General features: G+C 32.6%; 1 protein-coding gene across 1 annotated transcript; it reads left to right on the forward strand.

Moving 5' to 3' along the window:
- Positions 1-15,865: 15,865 nt before the first annotated feature.
- Positions 15,866-17,505, forward strand: LOC106123243 (cytochrome P450 6B7-like). The gene is made up of 2 exons (NM_001365064.1): positions 15,866-17,232; positions 17,305-17,505. Exons 1-2 carry the CDS (start codon positions 15,876-15,878, stop codon positions 17,481-17,483), a joined length of 1,536 nt encoding a protein of 511 aa, NP_001351993.1. The 5' UTR covers positions 15,866-15,875; the 3' UTR covers positions 17,484-17,505.
- Positions 17,506-27,055: the final 9,550 nt, after the last annotated feature.

Consider the following 27,055-nt stretch of genomic DNA (forward strand, 5'->3'; position numbering starts at 1 on the left):
TTACTAACCTGTCAATATTCTCAGATTAACAAACATCTATATTAATATACATCGTTTAATTTTAAAATTTTACTAATATTATGAATGTTTGGAATGTAGAGCATCGGTGGCTCAGGGGACAAGCTCTTATATTCTGTTGGTCCTGGGTTCGAATCTCGCCATGTACCAATGCGTTTTTCAATTAACATATGTACATTTAAGCAAGTAAGTTATAATTATTTATGTAAATACTAGCTCTCGCCCGCGACTCCGTCCGTGCGGGATTAAAAGTAGATGTTGGCCGATTCTCAGACCTACTCAATATGCTCACAAAATTTCATGAGAATCGGTCAAGCCGTTTCGGAGAAGTATGGGAACGAAAATTGTGACACGAGAATTTTATATATAAGATAATAACCTTTAGAAGATAAATAAAGTTTCATAAACATTTATACATCTACGGGATAACAGTAATGCTTTTAATAAAGGTTAACTTTAATCTAAAAGGTTAAGTACAATGAACTTTAAAATATTTAGATTATAAAGTTACGGAGAAGAGAAAATAGGCACAAGTTCTTAGAACCTGCCAAATTTTTATAAAAGTAATATTCATTTTTAAGCTTTACAACCTCAAAGAATAATCAACATCTATTTTTGGCATCGTAATTAGTTGATAATATTGATACCGTTAAGGATAAAAAATACAGATAATAAAGTGAAACATCTTAAAAAAAAAACAAAATCACTGAAACATTAACATAGCCGAGATACTGAAAAATATGCCCCTCTTAGAGAATAATTCGCAGTAAGTTGGGCCATTAACTTTTATCTTGCGAGAAGCGACGCAGGGAAGTAGGTTTGGGGTGGCGCGGATAAATGTTGACATACAAGTGCCTCCTACAGAATTATATGAACTGTGAAAAATAATTTTATATGAATAAATATGAACAGTATTTACCCTCGGTTTCTGTTGTCTTCAGTATAGAGGATTATGTATAAGAACGCATGAGAAAATTCCACTGAGGCGATAGCCGAATTTAGATCTAGTGTGAAGTAGCATTTCCACTGGAACGACAAAAAACACTTAATGTTAAAAAGCACCGAATTCTCCAAAGAGGTAAGTGTTAATAATCAACTTAAATGCGATATTTTTTTACGCAAGTTTTTCCTTAGCTGAAAATTACAAAAAGTTGGTACGATTAACTATAAAGATATTGTTAGGAAGAAAATCCGACACTGTGCCGGTGTAACGGAGCAACACCAGCCTTATTAAAATGACAACGTTTATGTCCCCTCACTAATAAATCTGATGTTTGACTTGGTAACGAAAGCGCGTCATTCTCTCCAAAGGATTCTAACTAATAATGTCTAAAAGTAGTATATGTGGCATTCTGTAACTGAATGCCTTTACCTGATTGGTATATTAAAAGAACAACAGTTATTCCCACATACCTAGTCAGTATAAACGTAACAGTACAAAATCTAATCCTGAAATGTTTAATTATAAACCAAACGTATCATCATAAATGTAGAGAACGAATCCTTTAAATCATAATAATATCTCTTAATCCCTGATTTACACTTTAAAACTTTAAATGATGTCAGACATTTTGAAAAAAGACTGTCTCTTTTAATTATCTTAATTATTCAAAGCGGTAAATTAAATAATACGGTAAATCTGTTCCGCATAAAAGGTGAAACACAGAAATACGGGGACTTTCGTACTCGAGCCCTAAATCATGGCGAGACAAGGTTAATGGGGTTGAAACCCCACCGCCCGCGGCCAGTCACGTAGCTTAGGCAAAATTTAATAAATTCCATCTTTATTACAATTCTTCGCAGTGCTTAAAAAACTGAGTCTTGTTTATCATTATATTTATTATTTTTTTAAGACTATGATTGAAAAATTTGTGACGAAATCATAACAAGACTAAACTGAACTTTAAAAGAAATTTAGCGTATATTTTATTAACAATATTTGTCTTTGAGTGCAGTGTGGAATGATATGATGAATGAGGAGGCCTTCTTCTAGCATTAGTTTACCACAAGCTGTATGGATGGATGGAATTTGTGTACTGTAAAAAATGAAATGCACTTTCTATGAGTAACCGATTTTATTGTGTGATTAAGAACATTCGTTATAGGAATAATTAAGGTTCTGTTTGCAGCATTTGATGTATTTAAATTAGCATTAACTCTTACATTAACGGTGTTATACAAATCATTCGCTATCAGAGTGCTCTCTTGTCATTAACCACAGTAATCGGGTCTCTTTATTCTGAAGACTTAATGGACCACCTCGACGACATCGAAAAATGGCCGCACACTTAAATCGAATGGTCCAACCGTGAATAGAGTCATTAAAATTCCCTTTGAATAGCTATAACTGCGAACGGGTTTGTGATTCATAAAGTGAATTGGGTTTGCGTATTTAATTACTAAGTAGTGCATTTTTAGTCGATTTTTATGGTTCCGTACCTCAATAAGAAAAAATGGAACCCTTGTAAAATCAGTTTGTTTTCCATGCGTCTGTCAAGTCTCTTTTTCTCAGGAACGCGTGGTAAGCTCAAGCTGGAAATTATATCACATACTTAGATCTACTGTTCCTTGGATCTGAGAAAAAAACTAACTTCTAAGCCAACGCAATTAAACGATACAATCGTGTATGTCGCAAATTTAATGAAAAATTACAAAACCCTAAATTTTTACTGTACATCTTTATACGGAACACTTGGAGCGCGAGTCCAACTCGCACTTGGCCTTTTTATAGCCGATAGTTTGATATTGTTATTTGATTTTACTTCTTGCATTATGAGGTAAGGAAGGTCAATTTTACTATAATCCTATTTTGTTAGTATGTGCTGACAGTTTCGTAGAATTAGCGGTTCTCTTCGACCCTACTCACGCAGCAAATCAACCGATAAGTTTCAAATTACCGTAATAGAAATTAAGCTGCCGATGAATGAACGGTGAATGATGTTCATTTGTTATAGACCTCTGATTCCTTGTCCTGATACAAATGATATTAATGTTTAGCGAATAGTATGTAGTTATAGATATAGCAACCCAATATAAGTTGCTGTTTTTAATTAACATTTATGTTTAGTTTATTTTTTTTTATATATAACAAAGTGGCAAACGAACTAGCGGCCACCTGAAATCGCTAAAATAGCGAAGTGACCGTTGCCCATAGACATACGCAATCGCATATGCGTTGCCTACCTTTAATCGACGGAGGAGAGGATGCACATTAAGAAAATATTTTCCCTTCCCATGCATCCTCTCATCCGGAAAGTCCACTTTTACTTCCCATCCTTTTCTTATAAGAAAAACGGTGGGAAGAGAAAGAGGACTAAATTAGGCCTATTTCACCGGGCGAGTCGGGCCAATTCGTGCGATGGTATTAAAGCGGGCTCTACCACTGTTAAAAATTTAAAGCTATGATCATGAAACATGGGACGATGTAAAAAGACAGCCTGGATTTACATGACGTCATTAGAGTAAAATTCTTTAATTTCCTTCTTAACCTCCTCAATAACGAATTCGTTAACTTTTTTTTAAATAGGATAGTATTGGACTAGTTATTCTTTATTTTTAGGCACGTTCCAAATATCGAAACAAACTTTTTAGCTACTGTAAACTGTTTAATCTTAGAGATGGGTCATGATGGTATGACATGACGTCTCTAGGCACGTCCGGAAATAATCCGTATAAGATTCAAATAACGAGGGATTAGTTGCGTCAACGATTAGCTGCAACAGCTGAATATTAAAAAGGCATTAGACAAAGACTTTATTAGGGCAAATGATTAAATGACAAGCTTACATAATACAAACATTTAATACGTTCATAATATTTTTATTTGCAATACTTATTGATTAAATCTCTACTAGGATTTCTTCGTTGTCCATTTCTTTGCTTCAAACGTGCCAAGCATTTGAACGCTGTGCTTTTCTTTTGTTTTTCTTTTACTTAGGAACTTGAAGACAACGTAGTTTTTCTTTTTTTACATTCGATTACCAAGTATTCGAAACGTGTTCAAGCTATGATTCTATTTGACTTAGATACTTAAGTAGCTAGGAATTAAGCTAAACTGAACGAACTTAGACATAAGTTAGCTACAAGTAAATGGTGAATATTCTGATATAAATGGAATAAACTTGTTATTCTATTTTTATTTTGTTGTTAACAGCTGTAATTATAAAACAATTAGGTGATCGCGTGTAAAACGAAACTTGGAATCAGCGATGCAATTTTCTACCGTTTTGGGCAAATTCGTTGACTCTCTGCTAACAATATTACTTGTGCAAAACCTCCTTAATCGCTACGTTATATGAATTTAAGTAATTTCCATCTATCACTTTTTTCATAAAAATTACCGACTTTTTTAAATTTCATGGCTATGGATGCTTTCAAATGTTTAATATGGTTCAAGTAAACATTCATACGACAGTACCGCATAAGAATCTGAATAACATTCTTATTAATATCAGTCCTAATTGAATCGTGTTTCAAAATACGTAAATAAATGACGATCGATCGAACACCAAAACAAGTTCAAATTCAATATAGAGTATAAAACATTTCATATATCCTTCGGCTAACGAAACTATTCCAAAACAAAACCGCATTCGGTCAGCAACTGAGAAAACGTACAAGCAAATTCGATTAAACGATTGGTCTGATCTCTGTTACAAGGGTCAATGTAGTTAGCGAAGAAAAAGGTCAGTAATGAAAATAAGTTTAATCTGTTGGTGACATGAATTTCATTATTTTATGTCTTTAATAGGTTACGGGGTTGCGACATCAGAATAAAAAGAAACATGTTAAAAAAATCATCCTGTAACATTCAGGCTCTCGCAGCCGCGTTGTGGAGCAGCCTATCCTTGGCGGTATTTCCAAACCAATGAGACTTAGGATTCTTCAAGTAGCGATCTAACTATCGCCTTAAATGACGGCAACGCATCTGCAGTTCCTCTGGTGTTACAGTTGTCAATAGGTGTCATTGCCCCCTTTCACTTATGAAAAAATGTAATTCGACTTTTTACTATTTCAAACTTTTCTGTGAGTTATGCTATCCATAATAAAATATCGCCCACAAAGGTTCTTATTATATCTGTCATTATTTTAATAGCAGTTTTCGTCTACTAAAACATAAAGTAAACGTCTGAAGCAGTATTAAATGTAGAGTCGTGCTATCCATTAATAGCTTGGCTTTGCCATTAAGGTATTGACGTTCAATTTAAATTTCCTATTCCTACCTCGTAGGAGAGTGCATTAAATTTCATGTACGTGAAATGTACGCCACTGGCTTTAAGTCCGGTGTATCGGGTGACGTGACCAAAGAGGTTCTTGTGTTACTAGCGCAATGTTTTATGCATTTGTTTACTCAAATAATAAAGAAAAGACTGGTGTTACTGGAATGGGTTATCATACTAAAATTTGAATTCTAATTTCTGTAACGATATGAAATGAAATCAGATCAAAGATATGTACTCGTGTGATTTGTTATATGTACGTAGTGATTTAAATTAATCTGTCGCCAAAAACTATTAGCTTTATTGTAAAAGTCACAACCTCGATGGTGTTTTGGGAAGAAAATAAATGAACATTTAATATACGAGGGCATTAGTACTTCGGGAATCCACTTGAGGAACTCGGATTGAATTTTTATTGGTACGAAATTGAATGGTAAATGCGAATGAAGACACGTGGAAGAGAAATTTACGTTCTTTTAAAGGGAATCCCGAAGTTGTTTACCCGACGCGTTACTTAAATTTAAATATACCGTTTCCGACAATATTTTCGTGACGTCTTTATAAAATTCGACCAAAAATTGTGAGCTTATTTTTATTGTCCTCTGTAGACCTTTTATGGCTGCCTCATAAAAATTATGTTAGGATAAATGACATAAAAACAAGAGAACAAAACAACAAACCTTTTTGAATATCCTTCCGCGACAAAAAGCGTTTTTACTTATGCGGTCAGTTTTAAACCGACATTATTTTAAATCCCGTATAAGTAACTGTTACTTAAGTATAAGCACTCATTTCTACATTAACTTAATATGAAATTTAAATGAGTCTTTAACAAGAAATGCTACTATTTTACATCACTTATTAATATTATATAACATATAGTTATTACAACACAAAGTTTTATATAAAAATAACAATAACTATAAGACGTGTTGGCCAATATCTGTTCATACATAGTCATTTAATTAAAAAAAAAAGAGTCAACTAATTTACTTACTTTACTTCTAACTTCTTATTAATGTTATGAATGAGAATATTTAGATGGAAGGATGGTTGGATGTTTGTTTGAAGATATCTTTGGCATGGCTCAACGGATCACGATGAAATTTGGTATGGATATAGAACATAGTCTGGAAGAACAAATAGGCTACTTATTAAGTTTCCTTTTATCTCCGCGCCGACGGAGTCGAGGGCGACAGCTAGTTTTAATTATAAATTCGAGTAGTGAGTGTCTGCAGACGCTACGATAAGGTATATAGCAAACGTAATTACATATGCGAGACGCTTTCGCACATGCAGTTAGCACTACGCCTTATCCAATTGTTTCGTAATTGACGTAACTTCTGCTGCACTACATTTCACCTCGCTACTGTTCCTTTACTTAGAGCCACTTCAGTATATTGTTGGAGGAAATCAACGTTTCATTAAATTATTTTGTGCACTTCCTATCTCTTTTAATAAGATAATTGTTGTGTACGGAACAATTAAATGATTACTAAGAATCTGTTATGAAATTTTCAAAGCAATTCGTAACAGAGATGTTATTATGGTGTCCAGTGACAGTTTATTTTATCTTACTAATATTATAAATACGAATGTTTAGATTTTTTTCAAAGGCATCTATGGAACAGTTACATGGATGTCGCTGAAATTTGGCATAGATGTAAAACGTAGTCCACTTATTAAGATTTTTTTTAATTCGGCACAGACGCAGTCGCGGGCTACGCCTAGTTATCCATATCATTTTAACTGGGTATTTGTTTTGATATATGCTCCATTTAACTTCATACAATTTGTTTCAACACTTTTGTAATCTATTGTTTCGAATATGTTACATTTCGAATTAAAATTATATGGTTTGTACATCCTTGTGTACGGTCAGTTGTCAGAATTTGTAGCGTCCGTTGTTTACAGCACAGTAAAACAATACAAAGCACCTTAGCGTCGCTGAGTTTTATTTTTAATTCATATCCAGTAGACGGCGGCAGTAACTCATAGGGTATCACACTCGGTCCAGTAATGGTATCGTTTTGTTCGCTGTCATAGTATGCAACTGTACTTTGTTAAACGTTTTTGTAACATTTTTCACTATATTTTCAACGTTATTCAACGTACAAACAACGTACAAATCTACATATGTCTAGGATTTTTATCGCCATCAACCTATTTCAGCGGCGTTATATATTTTATGTGGAAACTTGTGATTTATTAATAGGACGTACTAACAAAATTTTACTTCTTTGTTTTGACAAATTTATTAAAATTCTCATATTATCGCGCATCTGCGGTTCCTCTGGTATTGCTGATGTCCATGGGCGTCGTTGAACACCTCGGTGTTCCCGCTGCTTGTTTACCCCCTTCTGTTATAAAAAAAAAAACTAAATATACATTCAGAGTGTCCCTTAAATGATTCTGAGTATAGGATATTTACTTCAAGCCATATCTTGAAATTACAATCTACTAAGTAGAAGAAGAGGGCAAACTAAACGGGCTGTCTAATGTCATCATTACCGCCGCTCATGAACATTTATATCACAAACGAGTACACAAATTATTTATTATATTACCGACTACATGTGATATTTAGACGTTTTGCTAAGTAGAGTAAATTGTTAAAAGTATTTTTGTAAGTGTACATTCTAATTGAAAACTTTCAAGTACTGTTGAATTATTCAAACTTTTGTGAGACATTATACTAAACTGATATAAAAACGGCTAAACACTCACGTATATTCGTCAGTGAGCGACGGGCCGCGTCCGCGAAATAATACCAGAAACTAGTCGGTGCCGCCACCGGACGAATATACGTGAGTGTTTAGCCGTTTTTATATCAGTTTTTACGCACTGGGTTATCATATAATATCAATTAACACAAAACCCTGTTAATTTGAATTTATTTCCCAATTAGATTTGGCGACATGCCCAGCTGTAAAAGTTAAACTAAAATATAAAGGTTTATAAAACATTGTGTACTCCACGTGACGTAGGACCAGAGAGATGACGAAGTCTACGTAAACATTTTCTATGAAGAAGCAATGGATTCTAGTGGTTAAGAGCAATAGTGTCTATATTTTTTTTTTATTTATATAACTGTGTAGACTGCAGATACACACAATCTAAAATTCTTTTCAATTTGTTTTTTTTTTTATATTTTCTTACGTTAAAAGGAATTTTCTTGATATTAAGTCTCTGTTGGCGTATTATTTTATAAAGTGAATTTTGTGAAAAGCTTTTGTGAACGTGTAAGTTTCGCGGGCGGCAATCCGAATAGAACGGGCGCTCGTAAAATGTTCCGTGCGATTAACCATTTTGACCAGCTATTTAACATAATATAATGGCAATTTGCAACAAAAGCGAGAAAAAAGAAGTATATTTTTCCTACCTATTTCTAGAAAAGATATTGATATTAGGAAGCTAGACTATTATTATAATACCCCTATTTTGGGACTGTTTGAATACATATTTGTTACAATAATTTATATTCATTCAAAAATACTATATATATCATCTCAAAGATTTTCAATAGGTTTTAATCGTATTAATGCATTCTTAAAATTGAAAGCTTATCATTAGTTTTTTCCCGAACAAATCATTAAAGTAACATTCGTAGACAATTGCTACGCCGTAGACGTAGTAATTGCGAATGTAGCTGGAGACAACTGTGACTTTCAAAGCGATCCAGTTTCTAAGAGATTTTGCCACTTATTTAGTTAAGTATTACCAATTTACTGGGTCTTAATGTTTACATGTAATCATTATATAAAGCTAATAAATAATGCTTTTAAAAAGTTAAATTTTATACATATATTTATTCAACAGCCTTTAATTTAACAATTTCATATTGCAAGCTTACCTTATGAAAATATGAGCAAAATTCAATATATGTTAAACGCACGTCAGCCATCGCTTGTCCGTAGTGCTGACGTGATCCAGGAAATTTCAGATTAAATTTTTAAAATATTTTAAAGAGAAAATCTTGTTACTAAATGAACGGCTACAAAAAAAGTTTCAAGCTTCGCTGCTTTTGTTTATTTTGAGTATCAGGATGAACAATAAAAATATGAACCACAAACATAAAAATAAAAATAACATTATTTATGAAAAATCTATTTAACAAAGAAAATCCAAGAGAATATTACACATGAGCTAAATGAAGTAAAATATACATATAACATATAATAGAAAAAATATTTAATGACAAGAAATAGTACAAGCTAATTTTGAATACACAAGGTTTTTACGCTTTAAAAAAAGACGATCTAATAATAGACAAATTAAGTGTTTGTCATTGAATTTGAATCTTCCATGTTGCTCTATAACTTCATAGAAATTTCTAGAGATGGGGGAATAGAGTACCATGTACTACAAGATTTTGAGAAAGAAGTACAGCAGTACTATAGTAAGTTAATAATAAAAAATATGTCACTTATAACATTCACTTTGCTAATATAAAAGTAATATGCAGACTACTATTTGCATTTCCCGCACGCGCGGTAGACAGCGTTTATATAGTTTCTTAATTACCGCTGATCTTAATGCACCGTAACCACCATCTCATTAGTGTAATTAAGTTGGTTTGAACTGAGCTGCAGATAGTTCAACGCAGGGACATAAACAGCTACTACTCATTAATGTTTTGTAATGCCTCTAAAAACAAAAATGAATCACCCCTTAACTGATTAGAATTAGTTTTTTTCGGCATGTGACAGAGTAACAGACCTTAGTGAAAAATTTTCGCAATCTTAAAATCGACAATTTTTATAGCACGGTAAAATACTGGAGCGTCAGTGGCTTAGTGGTCAAGCATTTGACTTGCAATCTGCAGGTCGTGGGTTCGAATCCCGCCATGTACCAATGTGTTTTTCGATTTCCGATTTACATATGTACATTTATCCGACGTTCTTACGGTGAAGGAAAACATCGTAATGCAACCTGCACATAATTGAGAAGTAATTCAAAGATATGTGTGAAGTCAACCAACCCGCACTTGGCCAGCGTGGTTGACTATGGCCTAATCATCCTTAACTTAGGGTAGGCTCCGAGCCCCTCGGTGGGGACGTATAGTGAGCTGATGATGAAAATACTCCGAAGTTTTTTTTAATTCGACTTGACTTTCTTTTAAAATATGTTTGAACCTAATCATCTAAGTTCTTGATAAGTTTTATACAGTATTTTAAATGAGAATTTTTAAATTGATATTATAACATTTTCTATAAATTCAAAATAAAAAAAAAACTCAAAGGGAAGGAAACCTGACTAGATAGTTTATAATTAACTCTAAACGCAAAGCAATGATTAAATTGAAATATCTATTCAACTTCCTGCGAATAAATTGAAAAGCAATTTGTCTGAAGAAAAAAATTACATCGAATATCAAATACTTTTCGTACATTAATTGAAAATTGTTATAAAATATTTTTTGAAAATTCGGATCGATTCTTAATTATATATTTTTTTGGATTTAAGAGCTTTAAAACATTCTATAATTTCACCGAAATTTTGATTGCAAGAGATGTCGCTTCATTATAAAAGTATCAAGAACACTCACGCTGTGTCAATAATTGTTGACCGAGCGCAATACTTCTAAGATAGCTTTATTCAAAAATAATGATTTATGCATATGTGTTTCAAATGTTACAATTTGTTTTCTTCATAGTAATATGATATCTAAATTTAAAAAAAAAACATAACTGTCGGTTTATTTACAGCGTTGTTGGCGTAGCGGTTAGCACTTGACTTGTAAACTGCAGGCCCTGGGTTTGAATACCCGCCATGTAACTTTGCTTTTTTTATTTACAAATGTACATTTACCCGACGTTGCGGTGCGGTGGAATTCAGTAATATTTATCAATTCAACCAACACGCACTGGACCAGCGTGGTTCTATAGCCCAGTCACCCCTAACTAAGGGTAGGCTCCTAGCCCCACAGTGGGTACGCATAGTCTGATGATGATGATGATGAGTTAATTTTATTAGAATATTTCAGTAGCTTGCAAGAATAAGTTTAAAATATGGTGTTATATACATTGAAACTTTTATAATAACCACCGCGTAGACAGTGGCCCATAGAATGTGGTTTGATAATTACGTCTTATAAACAATTCATTACAAATTTGCTTTTACACACAGCAATTTGTGTGAAGCGATGTGTTATTCTAACGTTAGACAAATGGGTTAAACAACTTGTAAGACAGGACAAAATAAAAACATTTTGTTAAAATATTTACTTCAGAGTAAACGATCTAAATTAATTTTTTAAGGTTGGTAGTGCGTCTGTAAACGCGTATGTCTATTGGCAGCTGTTATTTTGCGATGTAAGCAAATTCATATACGATAAAAAAATATAACTATATTAATTAACTATTTTACAAAATGATGGTAAGCAGCGTTTAAAGTATTTTCTGTAAGTGAAATTATGAAAACACTAATAGGGGAATGGCCTAGCAGACGGTCTAATGTAATTGCTTACAATCGGCCCGTGTAACGTTAACGAGTTATCCTTAACAATTAAAGGAAGCTCATCAAAAAGTTTTAACGACTGCTCCACTTTGTAGGAAAAAAAAACGGAGAAAAAGCGATTGAAAACAAGTCGTTTAAGTGGTAACAGCTACCCGTGCTGCTCTGAAATTGGTTCCTTTTACAAATCGGTTAACAACTCAATTTCAAAGGAATCCTGCTTTTAATAACTGGCTTACTCGTTAATTGGAAATTATTAAAGTATTCTAAAGACCGTTATAGCACTGGCATGATAAAAAAAAACATTATATAAAGTAAGCTTTCATTATTTTTATTATTCATTATCAAAGCAGTTGAATGAAGCTTTATAAATTTTGGTTTAAAATATTGTCCGCGTAATTACAAATTTTCCTTTAATAATATTGTTTATTATTAATTTAACGAGTTGTTACAAATATTGTATAAATCTACGTTGTGGTAAAATACATTAAGATCCAAATTTCCCTTTTGATAGCCTAATAAAAATAAACTAAGAGCTTTAGAAGAGAAAGGGGTTCTTTAAAATGTTTCGTCGACAGTATTGTGATTACATTTTTATAGCTTTTGAAGAAACGTGAGACAGGATTATATATTAAATTGTGTTATTTTGCTATCGATACAATATTAAAATATATTGTATCGATTAAAATATATACATTTAGTGCTATAAATATTTATAGCACTAAATGTACATAATATTCTAAATGTTATTTTTTTTTTTTTGGAAATTTACTACTATTTCTTTTACCATTCCAATTAAGCTCTAGGCTTGTGCTAGTATATGGTTTACGATAATAGTCGAATGGCGGGATTCGAACCCCCGACCTCGTGATCGGAAATCCGTATACTTAACCATTAGGCTATTGACGCTTTTTTGAATTCTGATATTAATCTCACTTATATTATAAACTAGCTGTCGCCCGCGACTCCGTCCGCGTGGATACATAAAAACTTAATTATTGTAGCCCACCCATCCATCCATTCACATCACATCCATCTAAACATTCGTATTAGTAATATTAGTAAGTTAAATAAAAAGCAGCTCTTCAAGGCATAAATTCAAAAAAAATCAATAAATAGTAACCTATGTCCGTCTCCTGGCTCTAAGCTACCTCCTGACCAATTTTCAGCCATATCGGTAAAGCCGTTCTTGAGTTATAAATAGTGTAACTAACACGACTTTCTTTTATATATATAGATTCGAATGTTTGGATGGATGGATGGTTGTATATAATGGCTCGGCGGATATCGGTAGAATTTAACACATACGTGGAATATACTTTAGAAGAACACAGGCGACGAGCTACGCGGACGGCTAGTTATTTAGTAATGTGAATGTTATTTGTTCAGTAACAAAGTACTTCCATTTCTATGCTACGTTCTAGATATTTTTCAGGTATGCTACATCATTTTTAGCGCAGTAATAATTTATTTTAATAGTAGTAAAATATTTTTCTTATAGCAATTAAATTCGAACAATTCGAAGTGGGACATTATTTATACAATAGTTGTTAATTTTCAGTTAATATTTAAATGGCTCTATACTTTGCATTCTTACTATAAATGAAGTAGTTTTACGTGACTGAAATGTTCTCGGTGAATATTTGCACGAAAAATATGTATTTCCTTGTTAAATTTACATTTACGACACGCCATTTTGAATGTTACATGCAATATCTAATTTTTCCTTTAATTATAATACCATATTTATGTTATATTCTTAATTTAAATGCAACGAAAATAGTTAGTACATTTAAAAAATAACAAGCAGTTGATGTACACTTTCGTTATTTTTTTTAAAGTGATTCAAAAATATTGTTTGCTATAAAGCGGACATTACGAGAACTTTTCTTTAAAATTTAAATTATAATCGAATGTTATCGTTCGTACCGCTATGGCAAACGAGCGAGCGGTCACCTGAAATCGCTGAAATAGCAAAGCGGCCGTTGCCCATAGACATATGCAATTACATATGCGTTGCCTACCTTTAATCGACAGAGGAGAGGATGCGCAGAAAGAAAATATTTTCCCATCCCATGCATCCCCTCATCCGGAAAGTCCCTTCTTATCAAGTCAAAACTATACCAGTGGTACATCTTTATGAGGGTACGGTTTGGTTCTTAATGTCTTTCTTATACTAACTGACAGTCATATAACCCACCACAATATTAACACACATTCATATGGTCATCCATAAACATCCAGTAAATTGGGCAAAAGCAAAAAGAACACTATGATACAAGGACTTGAATTATTTTAAGCCACGCTAATTTTCATTGTACCGCAAACTCATTTGAATAATTAATTCACTTGCACGCGTTTCCACGTTAAAATATTAAAGTTGCGGCTGATCGGAACATTTACATTTAAAATGTATCGAAGCATTGTCAGCTTGTGAACAAATTTCAAACGAAATGACTTTTTAACAATCGCAATATCGATGACTGCGGACAGACAGTTGACTGAATGGGTTGTTTGAAAGAGGATATGCGTAAGAAGGGGGTGAATTCAGATATGACGGCTTATAGAGAGGTATGGAGTAGTACATACTGTTTCGACCTTCCGTAGGGATAAGGGGAGGTTGATGATGATGATACGGACAGTAAGTTGACTTATCAACGATTTTCCGTTTTGTTTGTTATTTACATCATATTTTTTATATACTATTCTTTATAATATTCTTCAGAGTAAAAAATGTATTTTCATTTTCATTTTAACAATATATCTGAAGTAGGAGGCTTGACATCAATTATGCAACCATTAACCTGTCTTAACAGTCGGGCGAAAAAGAAAATTTACTATTCTTTTTAATAATAGTTTCCTTTTGGCCAGAGTTTTTAATAATTATGCAGCTTTCAACAATATTTTAACGAAGAGCAAGATATTTCAAATAAATATTACGTTACTTTAAGTGGGTTTAATTATCTAATTTTATTAGAGACTAGCTGTCACCCGTGACTCCATACACGTGGATTTAAAAACTTATAATATCCTATGTGTTCTTACAGATTATGTTCTAGAACTATGCCAAATTTCAGCGAGATACCTTCAAACAAACTTCCATCCATCCAAACATGAACATTCGCATTTATTCTATGAGTAAGGTTAGTAAATATACGTCAATTTATAGATTTTATTTTAATTAATAACCCTATTTTAGGTTCATTTAGAGCAATATTAACGTTTATTACGCTTATAATAAATCGAAAAGGATAAGGACAAGACAATGTTGACTTCAATGCTTTGTCTATATTTATATAAATAGACAATAAAAATGAACTCAACACCTGTATTTACTGTCCACATTAATTCAAAAAGTTTTTTTTTCATAAAGTATAAAATAAAATTAATTGTTATAATTTCTTATTGTCAATTGTACAAACAGCTGCCAGACTTTTTAACCCGGTCAATATTTTTATAATTTTAGTGATGTCTTATAACACAATTTATTTTATTAAATAATTATACATTTTATAGATAACTTTCTCAGCAATAATATTTTATAAACAGTATTAAATAAATTAAAACAGAATAATATTTGAATTTCAGTTTATTGCCGTAAAATTATTGGCAACACATTTTATAAAAATGCTTTAAAATATTATGAAATTTAATTCACAATAACCAAAGAATGACCAGTGAATGGTTTAAAAATACTGAAATGGCACAATTAAAAAAATAACTTTGTCTAATTTGTAAGTTCTATCAAATCAACGAATTCAACTATCAACCTTTATTAAGTGTTGTCAACGCGGCTGCGTCTGTGCGGAATTAAAAACAAACTTTATAAGTAGCCTATGTGTTCTTCCAGATTGTTTTTTATATTTATATAAAATTTCATCGAGATCCGTTGACCTATCCATGCATCTATCCAAACATTCGCATTTATAATAATAGTAAGATTTAAGCAGCCGGTGGTGTTCTCTTTTTAATATAATATGTTTTGTATATATATATTTTTTTTATATGAAATGTATTATATTAGAAATGTATATAATTAAATAATAATTAGTAAGATTAATAACAATTGTAACTTATCCCATCACTAGACATATAAAAGTGTGTATATAATATGCAGTTAGTGTGAAATTACGTGCTATATACAGTAACGCGTTACTAGATTAGTTATCTGTGTGAATCAAAATGATATTTATAATTATTTTTATAATTCTAATACTTTTGATATGGCATTACAAAAGCTTTACGTATTGGGACAGAAGAAATATCAAACATGATTTCCCACTACCAATATTTGGTAATCATATAAAAAATATATTTGGATTACGAACTGAGATAGAAATGGGTATGGAAATGTATAGGAAATTTCCAAATGAAAGATTAGTTGGATATTACAGATGTAAGACACCGGTACTTATAATTCGAGATCCTGATTTAGTGAAACATATTCTAGTAAATGATTATGTCAGTTTTTACGGACGTGGCCTTGGAAGGGATCATGAAGAAATGTTAATGCTTAATCTATTTCATTCGCAAGGTGATCTTTGGCAATTATTGAGGCATGCTATTTCTCCAACATTCACGTCAGCGAAACTACGAGCTATGTTTCCTTTAATACAGAAATGTACGGTAAGGCTTCATGCGGTCGCCCAGGAACTATCCGAACGTGGCAATGAGATATCAGCGCACGAGTTAATGGCGCGATACACAATGGAATTCATCGGTTCTTGTGGATTTGGAATTAATATGAACACATTAAATACAGATAAATCTCTTTTTATCGAACTGGGACAGATTATATTCACTAAGACCAAATGGCAAGTATTTTTCTTAGCGTTACGAGAATTTTTATCAAAAGATAGTTTCATAAAGAAAATTTCAGTAGCAAGAAATGAAATAATTACATCGATTATGAATTTAATGGATATCATTCGTAAAGAAAGAAACGAGAAAAATATACAAAGAAATGATTTTGTTGATATACTTTTAAAATTAGAAAAGGAAAAAGTTATCGAAGACCACTCAATATTGAATAAAGACGAAAATGGTGTACCCGTTAAAATAAAGTTAAATTATACTGAAATGCATACAGCTGCTCAATTGTTTATATTCTTCGCCGGCGGTTTTGAGACATCTGCAACTACGATGAGTTGGACGTTGCATCAACTTTCCTATCATCCAGATGTACAACGTAAAGTTCAAGAGGAACTTGATAAAACTCTACAAAAATACAATGGAATTTGTTACGATGCTATTATGGAACTACCTTATTTACATATGACAATCAAGGAGGCGATAAGAACATTTACACCAGCTGGATATATATCACGTGAATGTATGAAGAAATATGTTATACCTGGAACTAATATTACGATAGATCCAGGTGTACTTATAAATATTCCTGCACAAGCGATACATTTAGATCCTCATAATTTTGACAATCCTGATGAATTTCGACCTGAAAGATTTACAGCGGAAGAAGAAAGTAAACGTCATAAATATGCCTTTTTACCTTTCGGAGGAGGTCCTAGAAAGTGCATTGGTATGCGATAATCAAACATTTAAATTACAAATTACTTTCTACATTTTTTTAAATTGATGTTTTTTTTTGCAGGGAGCCGCCTTGGTCTTATAGAGACAATGAGTGGTTTGGCGACTATATTACAACATTTCACTGTTTATCCAGGACCATCATCAAAACGCACTTTTAAAGTCAAACGCAATGCTTTTATCATTCAAGCACTCGATGAAGATATACCAATTTTACTCAAGCCAAGGAAGAAAACTCTCTAAAACAATAATACTAACTTAATTATATCTGTAAAAAGAACAGACAGAAAATTATGTAAAACTGTAGCTTGTTAGTTGTTTTTATATTATTTTGATTAGCGATTAATTTCAAGCACAGCATCAAGTAAGTTTCTATTGAAAACGATTGTAAATTACTTCGGATACGCAACTAAAATTGTTAAAACTTATCAAATGAACTGAATAAAAGATATTAAGAAAATAAATGTAATTATTATTTGTTCTGCCTCTGTTTCGATCATATGGCCTGTCTCAGTTCCCTAGGACAATACTGGCAACACGACACGACTTTCGTCTTGAGAAACTACCCAAACACTTCCGTATAAGTCGGATTCGACGATTGACCTCCTTCTCGGAGTTGTCAACTTCGAGAGTATGCATTCTGATGATTATTTAAGTGGATGTAACACGAAGATCATATCGTCATCTTATCCATGTTTAACCCTCTGGTTAGGGAACTCTATTGAGGTTATAAAGCATAGTATTGAGCCAGTTTCTTCATCGTTTTTCTGTAACCATTTTGCTTACTACTGCTGACAGGCGTGTAGTAGAGGTAGTTTCGCGTTTCATCTGAGAAGCGTGGAGTGACGGAGACCTCGTTTTGGTCTTCTTTTCCTTACCGCCCTTTTCTTATGGGGGATGAGAGGATAAAGTCGATTTATATCGAAGCATAGGAAGGAAAAATATTCTCTTCCTCTGCGTCCCCTCCTCCATCGATTAAAGTCAGATGGCAATGAGTAGCGGCCGCTTCGCTATTTCGACGAATTTAGGTGGCCACTTGCTCATTTGCCACCTTAGAATCTAAAAGTTACTGCTCTTACATACATCTTTATCAGCCATCATATCTACATCTAAGTCATGATTGAGTCGTGTAACATTAGTCGGTGTCACTATCCAGTAAGACAATAATATCTTAAAAGCTGATGACGAAGTAGTTGTTAAAATACTTGTACATAGTTTAAGAGGTCATCGCCATATTGAGTGTAATTATATAAATATAATTTATTTCTAACTTAGTTATTATAAATTGTTTGAATTGCTATTGGTACATTTAGACATTATTAGTTAGAATCCTTTGATGCGAATGGCGCGCTTTTATTGCAAAGTCAAGTGTCAAAATAATTAGTGAGGGGATATAAACGTCGACATTTTATTAAGGCTAGTGTTGTGCCAGTATCGGATTTTCTTCCTAACAGTACATTGACTGGCAAATTCAAGCTGTGCAAATATAGACTAAGCTTAGTCACAATATAGGACTGTGTACAGTTGGTATGGTGTCATTATTCTTATTGTATATAAAATCGAAATTATTATACACTAGCGGGTGCCCGCGAATCCGTCCGTGGAGAATTTAAAAAAACATAATTATCAGCCTATGTGTTCTTCCAGACTATGCTCTATGTCTATACCAAATTTCATCGAGATCCGTTCAGCCGTTCTGGAGTTACCTTCAAATAAATCCTTGCATCCATTCAAATATTCGCATTTATAATATTGGTAAGATTAGAATCACGTGTTAAAATAATTCAAACACATAACCTAATAATATACACACCATATAACTGCATAGATGCTAAGAAGGAAATAATATAAATAAAAAAAACGCAGCAGATTAAAATAAGAGATTTCAATATACTGTTATTTTGTAATTATCAGAAAAAAAGTAAACTGCTGCTGATATTAATCATATAAAATAAATATATATTGTTAAATCACTTGAAGAATAAATGTTTTATTAGGACAATGACCCGAATGCGTTTGTACATCTGTCCAAATAAATATAAAGGTTATCACGCACTTAACATTTCACAAATAGTGTTAGCGCCTTGTAGCGTAGCACCATCACTATACATACTAGCAGTGGTAAGCTCACGTTGCGCCAATCGCGTGGCGATGCGATGTCGTTGGATAAGTTGCTTTTAAGTGCGCGATAACCTTAATACAACATATAATAACTCTCAGTATTAACATTGTACATAATTTTCTTTGAAGTATTGAATTATAGACAAGATGATCGTGCTGTTTATTTTTATCGGAATAATAGTTTTGTTTTTGTCATCCCGTAATTATACATACTGGATGTTAAGGAACGTTAAATACGATCTCCCAATACCACTTTTCGGCAATTATTATAAAGTTTTAATAGGAAAGAAAAGTGATATAGAAGACGTCTGTGATTTATATAAGAAGTATAAAACTGAAAAGGTAGTTGGATATTACCGCGGAACAACTCCAGAACTTATTATCAGAGATCCTGATATCATAAAAAAAATTCTTAATGTTGATTTCTCATATTTCCATGCCCGCGGAGTAGGAAGAGATCCAAAATATGAACCTCTTATGTTGAATGTATTTTCCAGTGATGGTGATCGCTGGAAATTACTCAGACATGGTCTTTCGCCGGCATTCACCAGCAACAAATTACGAAACATGTTTCCTTTGATATTAAAATGTACAGACAAACTTCAAGCAGTTGCTAAAATATTGGCGAATAAAGGTGAGCAAATTAGTGCTGTAGATTTAATGTCTCGTTTTACAATCGAGTTTATAGGTGCTTGTGGTTTTGGTCTTGAAATGAATACAATAAATACTGAAAAATCTCTATTTATAAAACTAAGAGAAATTATTTTTATAAAATCCAAAAAACAAATGCTACTTTTGGCTCTACGAGTTTTATTTCCTGGTATTAAGATTATTGACATGATTCCGATTGCCAATAAAGAAGTACAAACTACTATAATGAATATTATGGAAAGCTTACGAGAGCAAAGAAACAATAAACCTTCAGGTAGAAACGATTTTGTAGATCTTTTATTAGAATTAGAAGAAAACAAAACACTTCAAGGTGATTCACTCGATATAAAAGACGAGAATGGATCACCTAAGAAAGTTGAACTTGAAATAACTCCAATGATTTCTGCAGCACAACTATTTATATTCTTTGCTGCTGGATTTAAAACTTCAGCTACTTCTATGAGTTGTACTTTACACCAACTAGCATTTCACCCTGAAATACAATTGAAAGTGCATCAAGAAATTGATACTATACTACATAAATACGACAACAAAATTTGCTACGAAGCAATAATGGAAATGACTTACCTAGAAATGGTTCTGAGAGAATCTATGAGAATATTTTCACCAGGTGGATTGACATTACGAGTCTGTATACAAAATTATACTATACCTGAACTCGGATTAACTATAGAAGCTGGAACGAAAGTTATCATACCTATTCAAGCATTGCACATGGATGAAAAATACTATGATAATCCATCAGAATTCAAACCTAATAGATTTTCTCCTGAAACAGTAAAAACACGACACAGATATGTTTATCTGCCATTTGGAGAAGGACCTAGAAAATGTATAGGTAAGGTTTTAAGTTGTTTAAATGTTGTTTATAGCAGAACAGTAACATCACAAATGTACCCCAAATGTTAAGAGATTTATTTTATATTACTACTTAATTTTACTTAAGTTTTCTGTTTTTCAATTACAGGTGCTCGCTTAGGGATTATAGAATCATTAACTGGACTAGTTGGATTACTGCAAAAGTTTAATGTTGAACCAGCTTTATCTTCTAAGAAAGATATCAAGTCTAAAAAAATAGCGTACATCGTGCAAGTGAGCGATGACGGAATTCCATTAAAATTGATACCACGAAAAACACAAAATGCGTAGTATTTAGGTAAAACCTATTGATGTACAATACATTTATTACATGACAATTTGATTTTTTATACTTAAGTGCCCTTAAAAAGTTGCTGTAATCATTTATCCTAATTATTATACAATGGTAAGATATTTAGTTATGTTATGTTTTCATAAAATATTAAAAATATTACGTCTTTTAAAAGTTAAACTCGATGATAATTTTGTAGGGTTCAAATATCTTTCGGGTCAATCGTTGATAGCCTCTTATCCATACGATTAATTGTGTCTGTTATCGACATTTTCCTTTACACTTATTGCCTAAATCGTCCCATTTACTGTTTAAAATCGACTATTCAAAAATATAAATGACCCTTTTGTATTTCACAAAGGTTAATCAAAGGAGTTTATTGTTAAAATAAAAAAAAATGATTTAAAAATTAATTAGTGTATATTTAGTATGTGAAATCTACAGTTAGCTAATGTTGTAGAAAATATTAATTAAATGTAATTACTAATCATAGTGCCAAGACATTTATTATTAATTTAATGCACTATGTATACATACTGCAAAACTATTTCCGTACAATTCAATAGAAATTCCATTAGCTATATAGCTACGATTTCACGTGATCAGAAAAAATAATAAAATCGAAGCGGTATCCAGAATCGAATTAAGCTAATGCGCCTCTGCGCCGCACGTTAACTGTTCGTAATTAATATGCGTGGCAAAATATGGAAATTCGATGTTATTGCTTGTCGTTATACCACTGGGAAATGTCGTTTCCATTTATTTTATTAAAGTACTTACCGCAATATTTAAAGACAGTAATTGTTGATGTACTTAAGTTCGTTTAAACATTATTATAATACCTTGAAAATATTGATCTCTGATCAGAGTAACCTGTTATTTTAACGATACAATTTCAAATCTACAAAGAGAGGCTGAATCTAGGAAAACTGTCCTGATAATTCGTCGATATTTCATTTCTTTGTATTTCTTTAGTAGAACCATCAAGAGTTTTTCGCATTTTGTAGTAATACTTGAGAAATCTTGACCTTTTGAGAATGCAAAATCAGTGAAAACGTTTCAACGCTGAGATAAGCACCATTTTGAATGTTAAAGCAGATTCACAATGCAATATTTAATGGTGCTTAAAAATAGGATAATTAGAAAAAATCCTAACAGCTTAATTAATTCTGTTACCGACGCTTTTTACCTATAGCTATGATATCAGTCACGTTTAAACGTTTTAAAATTATAAATATATGCAAGTAGATGATAATGCAAGTAGAAATTTAAATTCTAAATTTCATTTAAAGGGCAATTCACATATGACAACCGAGAGGAATATTGATCTGTACTAATTAAATTGATTACCAATATCAGATAAAATACTATATAAAAAAAAGATAAATAAACTCACAACGATAAATATATTTAAAAGAGAAACAGTTAATCTAATTAAAGCTGTTATTTAAACATAATAAGCTCTCAGAAACTACTCTAAATAGAAAAGTAGCATTTATTCCGTTTCTTGTAAGAGGATATACGATGTGAAATGAAATGGTTTATGCTTTTAAAAAGCTTACGTACAAAGTGAAACAGGATTCTATTACTTTATCTAACTTGCGTTTGCTTTAATGGCGTAGGCGGGGTAAACAACCTTTGTTGTTGCCACACACTTAGCTCGCTTTTCCTTTTATATAAATGAATAAAGCTTCCTTTATTATCTACTACGTATTAGCTATATCAAGAAGTTATACTTATAAATTGTGTACGCTTTAGACCTTATTTTACTAACCGACTTTTTTTAAACTATTGTAAAGACTGGCTGCGAAAGAGTCTCCGTATAAATTCGTAATTTCAAAGCTGCGTTTTTAATCCAAATTACTTAACTTATCATTAAAAAACAGATAATCAAATTTTATTCGTGCGTAACGAAGAAATGGAAAATTATATTCCGTTTGAAATTAGAATCGCTTCCAGTAAATGTAATATTATGGGTAATGTAACCCGGCAGCATCCCCTTGATATTTGGTCACACGTAAATCTACGCAGTGGCCGCTCTGTGGGAAAATAAAGGGGCCGTTATAGCCACTAAAACTTTTCAAATGACCACAATTACTAACATTGCGTCGTAAGAGTGTTTCCATAAAGAATTCATGATTACTTACTCTGCTGTATTCTTTTCATTTTGCATATTATTTTCATATTTATGTGTTGAGTTATAGAAAAAGGAATAGTGTTTAAATTTCTCGACATCTTTATCTATGATTATCTCTTCAGTCGTTTGAAATTAATCGAATCGAAAATAAAGTTCATTGAATCGACACTAATTGGACGTAACTCATTCATATGATTAATCCCCGATTCTGTGAAGTCGAACGCCACTTTGATCCACGCATGACGTCGGTTCACTCTGGACTAATAATTTATCAATTCTTTTGCGTTTTCAATATTTAAAATTAGACTTGCTATAATTACACATAGGTGACCACTAAGTTAGAAATTTGGTTGTAGACGTAAAAATGTAAAAGGACTCAGATATATTGTGGTTTTAAAATCAAAGTGCGCATCATCGACACACTTTAGGATGGCTGAGTCGGTCATTCGTCGGTATTAATATCCACCAAATTCCAATTTATACGTTTACATTAGCCGAAGTATCGTTCGTTGCAAAAACGAAAATCCTATTTTGCAATTTCCCTTGTTTAATGGGACATTTTCCGAAGGTAGGAACATGCTTTTTAGAGTAAACGCCGCTGTAAATAAATTACAATGCATGTTTTGCGGCATTAACTGATATATGGTGGTTACATTTTGCGTGGCGCAGCGCTGCGAAGGCGGCGACATGTCCCGCTATTAAAATAAATTATAATAAATTATTTATATGCACTCGTTATTTTTTTTTAATTTATATTTTTTCAACATGTACAATAAGAGAATATTAATTAAGTTTATTTTATATAATACATGTAGGTGCCTTTGTTATACATTTAATTTAACGAAGTCACGCATAAATTAACGCCTAAACCCACAAGGGCGCTGAAAACATAGCCAACTTAATCCGTATCAAAGCAAGTAAAGCGGCTAATTCTCAGAATATACTGCAAACAAGCTGAGAGACTATTAAGGGACGAGAAATATGATTTCCGGAGCGGTTTCCCGGGGCGCGCATAAAGAAAACTTTAAGCAGGCATTAGATGCGATTTTATTCGTCGGTGCCCAGCGGGCGGACTCTAGATTTACCGACGCAATGTTCCTGCGAACATGAATATATTTTAATAGAACTGCGTTTGCGTAAAGAGCGCCGAGTGTTTATAATGTTCAGGGGTGTACTTATTATTAATTAATTTTATGAATTAAAACCTCATTTCATAAGTTTTTCATATTTACTGCAAAGAGAAATTTACTTACTATGAACAAAGTTTTATACATAAACATAAAGAAGAATGTAAAATCAAGAACAACAGTGTAACTACAAGTCAGCTGTAACGCAGCATGGGTCTTATCTTACTAATATTATAAATGCGAAAATTTATATATATGGATGGTTGGAAATTTGTTTGAAGATATCTCAGGAACGGCTCAACGGATATTGATGAAGTTTGGCATACATAAAGAACATAGTCTGGAAGAACACAAAGACTACTAATATTTTTTTAAATTCTGCACGGATATAGTTGCGGGCGACAGTAAGTTTCTGATAAATATTCATCGCGAATCTTATAATTGTCAAAATTAACTGCACAATTCAGATTGCTATTAAGAAACATCTTTAAATTCTAGATTCCGTATCTCCAAATGACAACTAAAATAAGGATGGCCAAGCTTTATATAGAATTCAACAGAGTGAAACTAACATGAGCGGTCACGCGACCTCGTCCCATTCAGTACAGATCCGGAGATACCGAGATATATTACAAACAGTAGCATAGAAACAATACAACATATACTATCTGTACTCGTATGTTAAATGGTATTGTACCGTATTGTTTTAGTCGATTGGATGTTACTTCAAACTAACTACCTTGTATATATCTTTCTCTATACAGAACTTTTCATTGATAGTTTTAGACTTTATTAGATATAATCCTTTGACGCGAATAGCGCGCTTTCATTACAAAGAAAGTGTCAGAATCATTAGTGAGGGGACATAAACGTCGATATTTTAGTAGGGCTAGTGTTGCGCCAATACACTGGCACAGTGTCGGATTTTTTTCTTAACAATAGTCATAAAATGTATCTTAAAATCGAGCGATGATATTTAGTTCTTTCTTTCAGTTTCATTCGAAACATATTTTACTGTACGTTTCCATTGGCGAAACATTTGTATAAAATAGAGTGGAGTAGAGTCTCCAAAGTGGAGAGATGACAATATATCTCCACTTTGGAAGACAGAGATAACATCTTATACATAAAATAAAATACATATCTTATATATAAAATTCTCGTGTCACAATTTTTGTTCCCATACTCCTCTGAAACGGTTTGACCGATTCTCATGAAATTTTATGAGCATATTGAGTAGGTCAGAAAATCGGCTACCTATATATATTTTTTAATCCTTCGACATTTAAACATTTTTTAAAAACATGTTTAAATGTCGAAGGATTAAAGGTTACATCAATTATGCTAAGCAAACATTCATTTGTTTAAGTAATTAAAGTCTTTGACATCGCGAAGACATCTTAAAGAATATAAAGTAGAACAAAAAGCCTTCGAGCAAAGCGCTGTGTTTAAAAGTGTAATAAATAACTCAGAAACATAAAGGATATGAGGAATTTTGGGTGGGCGTGGCTTCACACTGTCAGAGACAATTTTAATGCGTTATTATTTACCATGAAAATCATACGTATTTTAAATAACAAACGAAGACTAGGTTTTATACTAAAAATACTAGTAATCAGTTACGGTTCTGGGTCAATTCCTTTCTTCTTTATCTTTATTAACAAAAAAATGTTCTAAGTTCACGGGAAGTACCCTTTAGGTTTTGATTCCCTTGCCAATGTCGAAAATTTGCGTAAAGTTGCGACATAAACGGTTGTATCTTTTGATTGGGTTGGCTTAGAAGTTTTATTCTTTCACAGCAACTAGCGACCGCAGACCTGAACATTTGATATAAATTCCAGCTTGCTACCTTTACGCGTTTTTGAGAAAAAGGGTCTTGACAGACAGACGGACGGACAACAAAGTGATCCTATAAGGGTTTAGTTTTGTCCTATGAGGTACGGAACCCTAAAATTATGTTTTTGTACAATATTTGTCACCACTGCGACAAGACAAAAGTGTGCCAAAACTGAAAACGGTTCTATAACAACACAAAGCCACTTTAGCTTCAAAAAGTTCACGGTCCCCGTACTAAATATCCAGTCGTTTAAGAAAACACGTCATATCTGAACCCGAAAAAAGCTTTCGTCCGACACTTTTCGCAGAAGTGTGGCGATTTCGTAAAGTTTAAGTGGCCATTAGCAAAGTTGTTTACAGCTGCCCCCGGCGCCTGGTTCACTTCTCGGCACGTTGGCTCACTGCTCACTGCCCATATTTTACTATACTTTCTAAAACTTTAGTTTTCGACCAAGAATATTAAGTCGTAGTATATTTAATAATTATGCTAAGTGGCTTTGTAACCATACAACTTCACCAACAGACTTTATATGTTACGAATTCAGACAAATTTTTCCATAATATTACATTTTACTTTTTCATGTAAATACGGCGTTGATTAAATTTGTGTCCCCTTTGTGAAAGGTACACGTGGCCATTTAATATCTGGTCCTGACAAGAATATTGGCTGTACTGCGTAAGGCTTCGGAAGGTAATCGGTGTCGATTATAAGAATATGATATCGGAAATCTGTCGCATCCGTGCCGTTTCCGCGACATGTGCTTAAATCATA

The sequence above is a fragment of the Papilio xuthus genome, unplaced genomic scaffold (assembly GCF_000836235.2).
Source record: "Papilio xuthus unplaced genomic scaffold, Pxut_1.1 DF826115.1, whole genome shotgun sequence".
In the NCBI taxonomy this organism is placed as follows: domain Eukaryota; kingdom Metazoa; phylum Arthropoda; class Insecta; order Lepidoptera; family Papilionidae; genus Papilio; species Papilio xuthus.

Bases quoted from the DNA above. Each gene is read 5' to 3' on its own strand.
- LOC106123243 (NM_001365064.1), top strand. From the start codon at position 15,876: ATGATATTTATAATTATTTTTATAATTCTAATACTTTTGATATGGCAT. The intron at 17,233-17,304 runs GTATGCGATAAT...TTTTTTTTGCAG, and splicing joins AGGTCCTAGAAAGTGCATTG to GGAGCCGCCTTGGTCTTATA.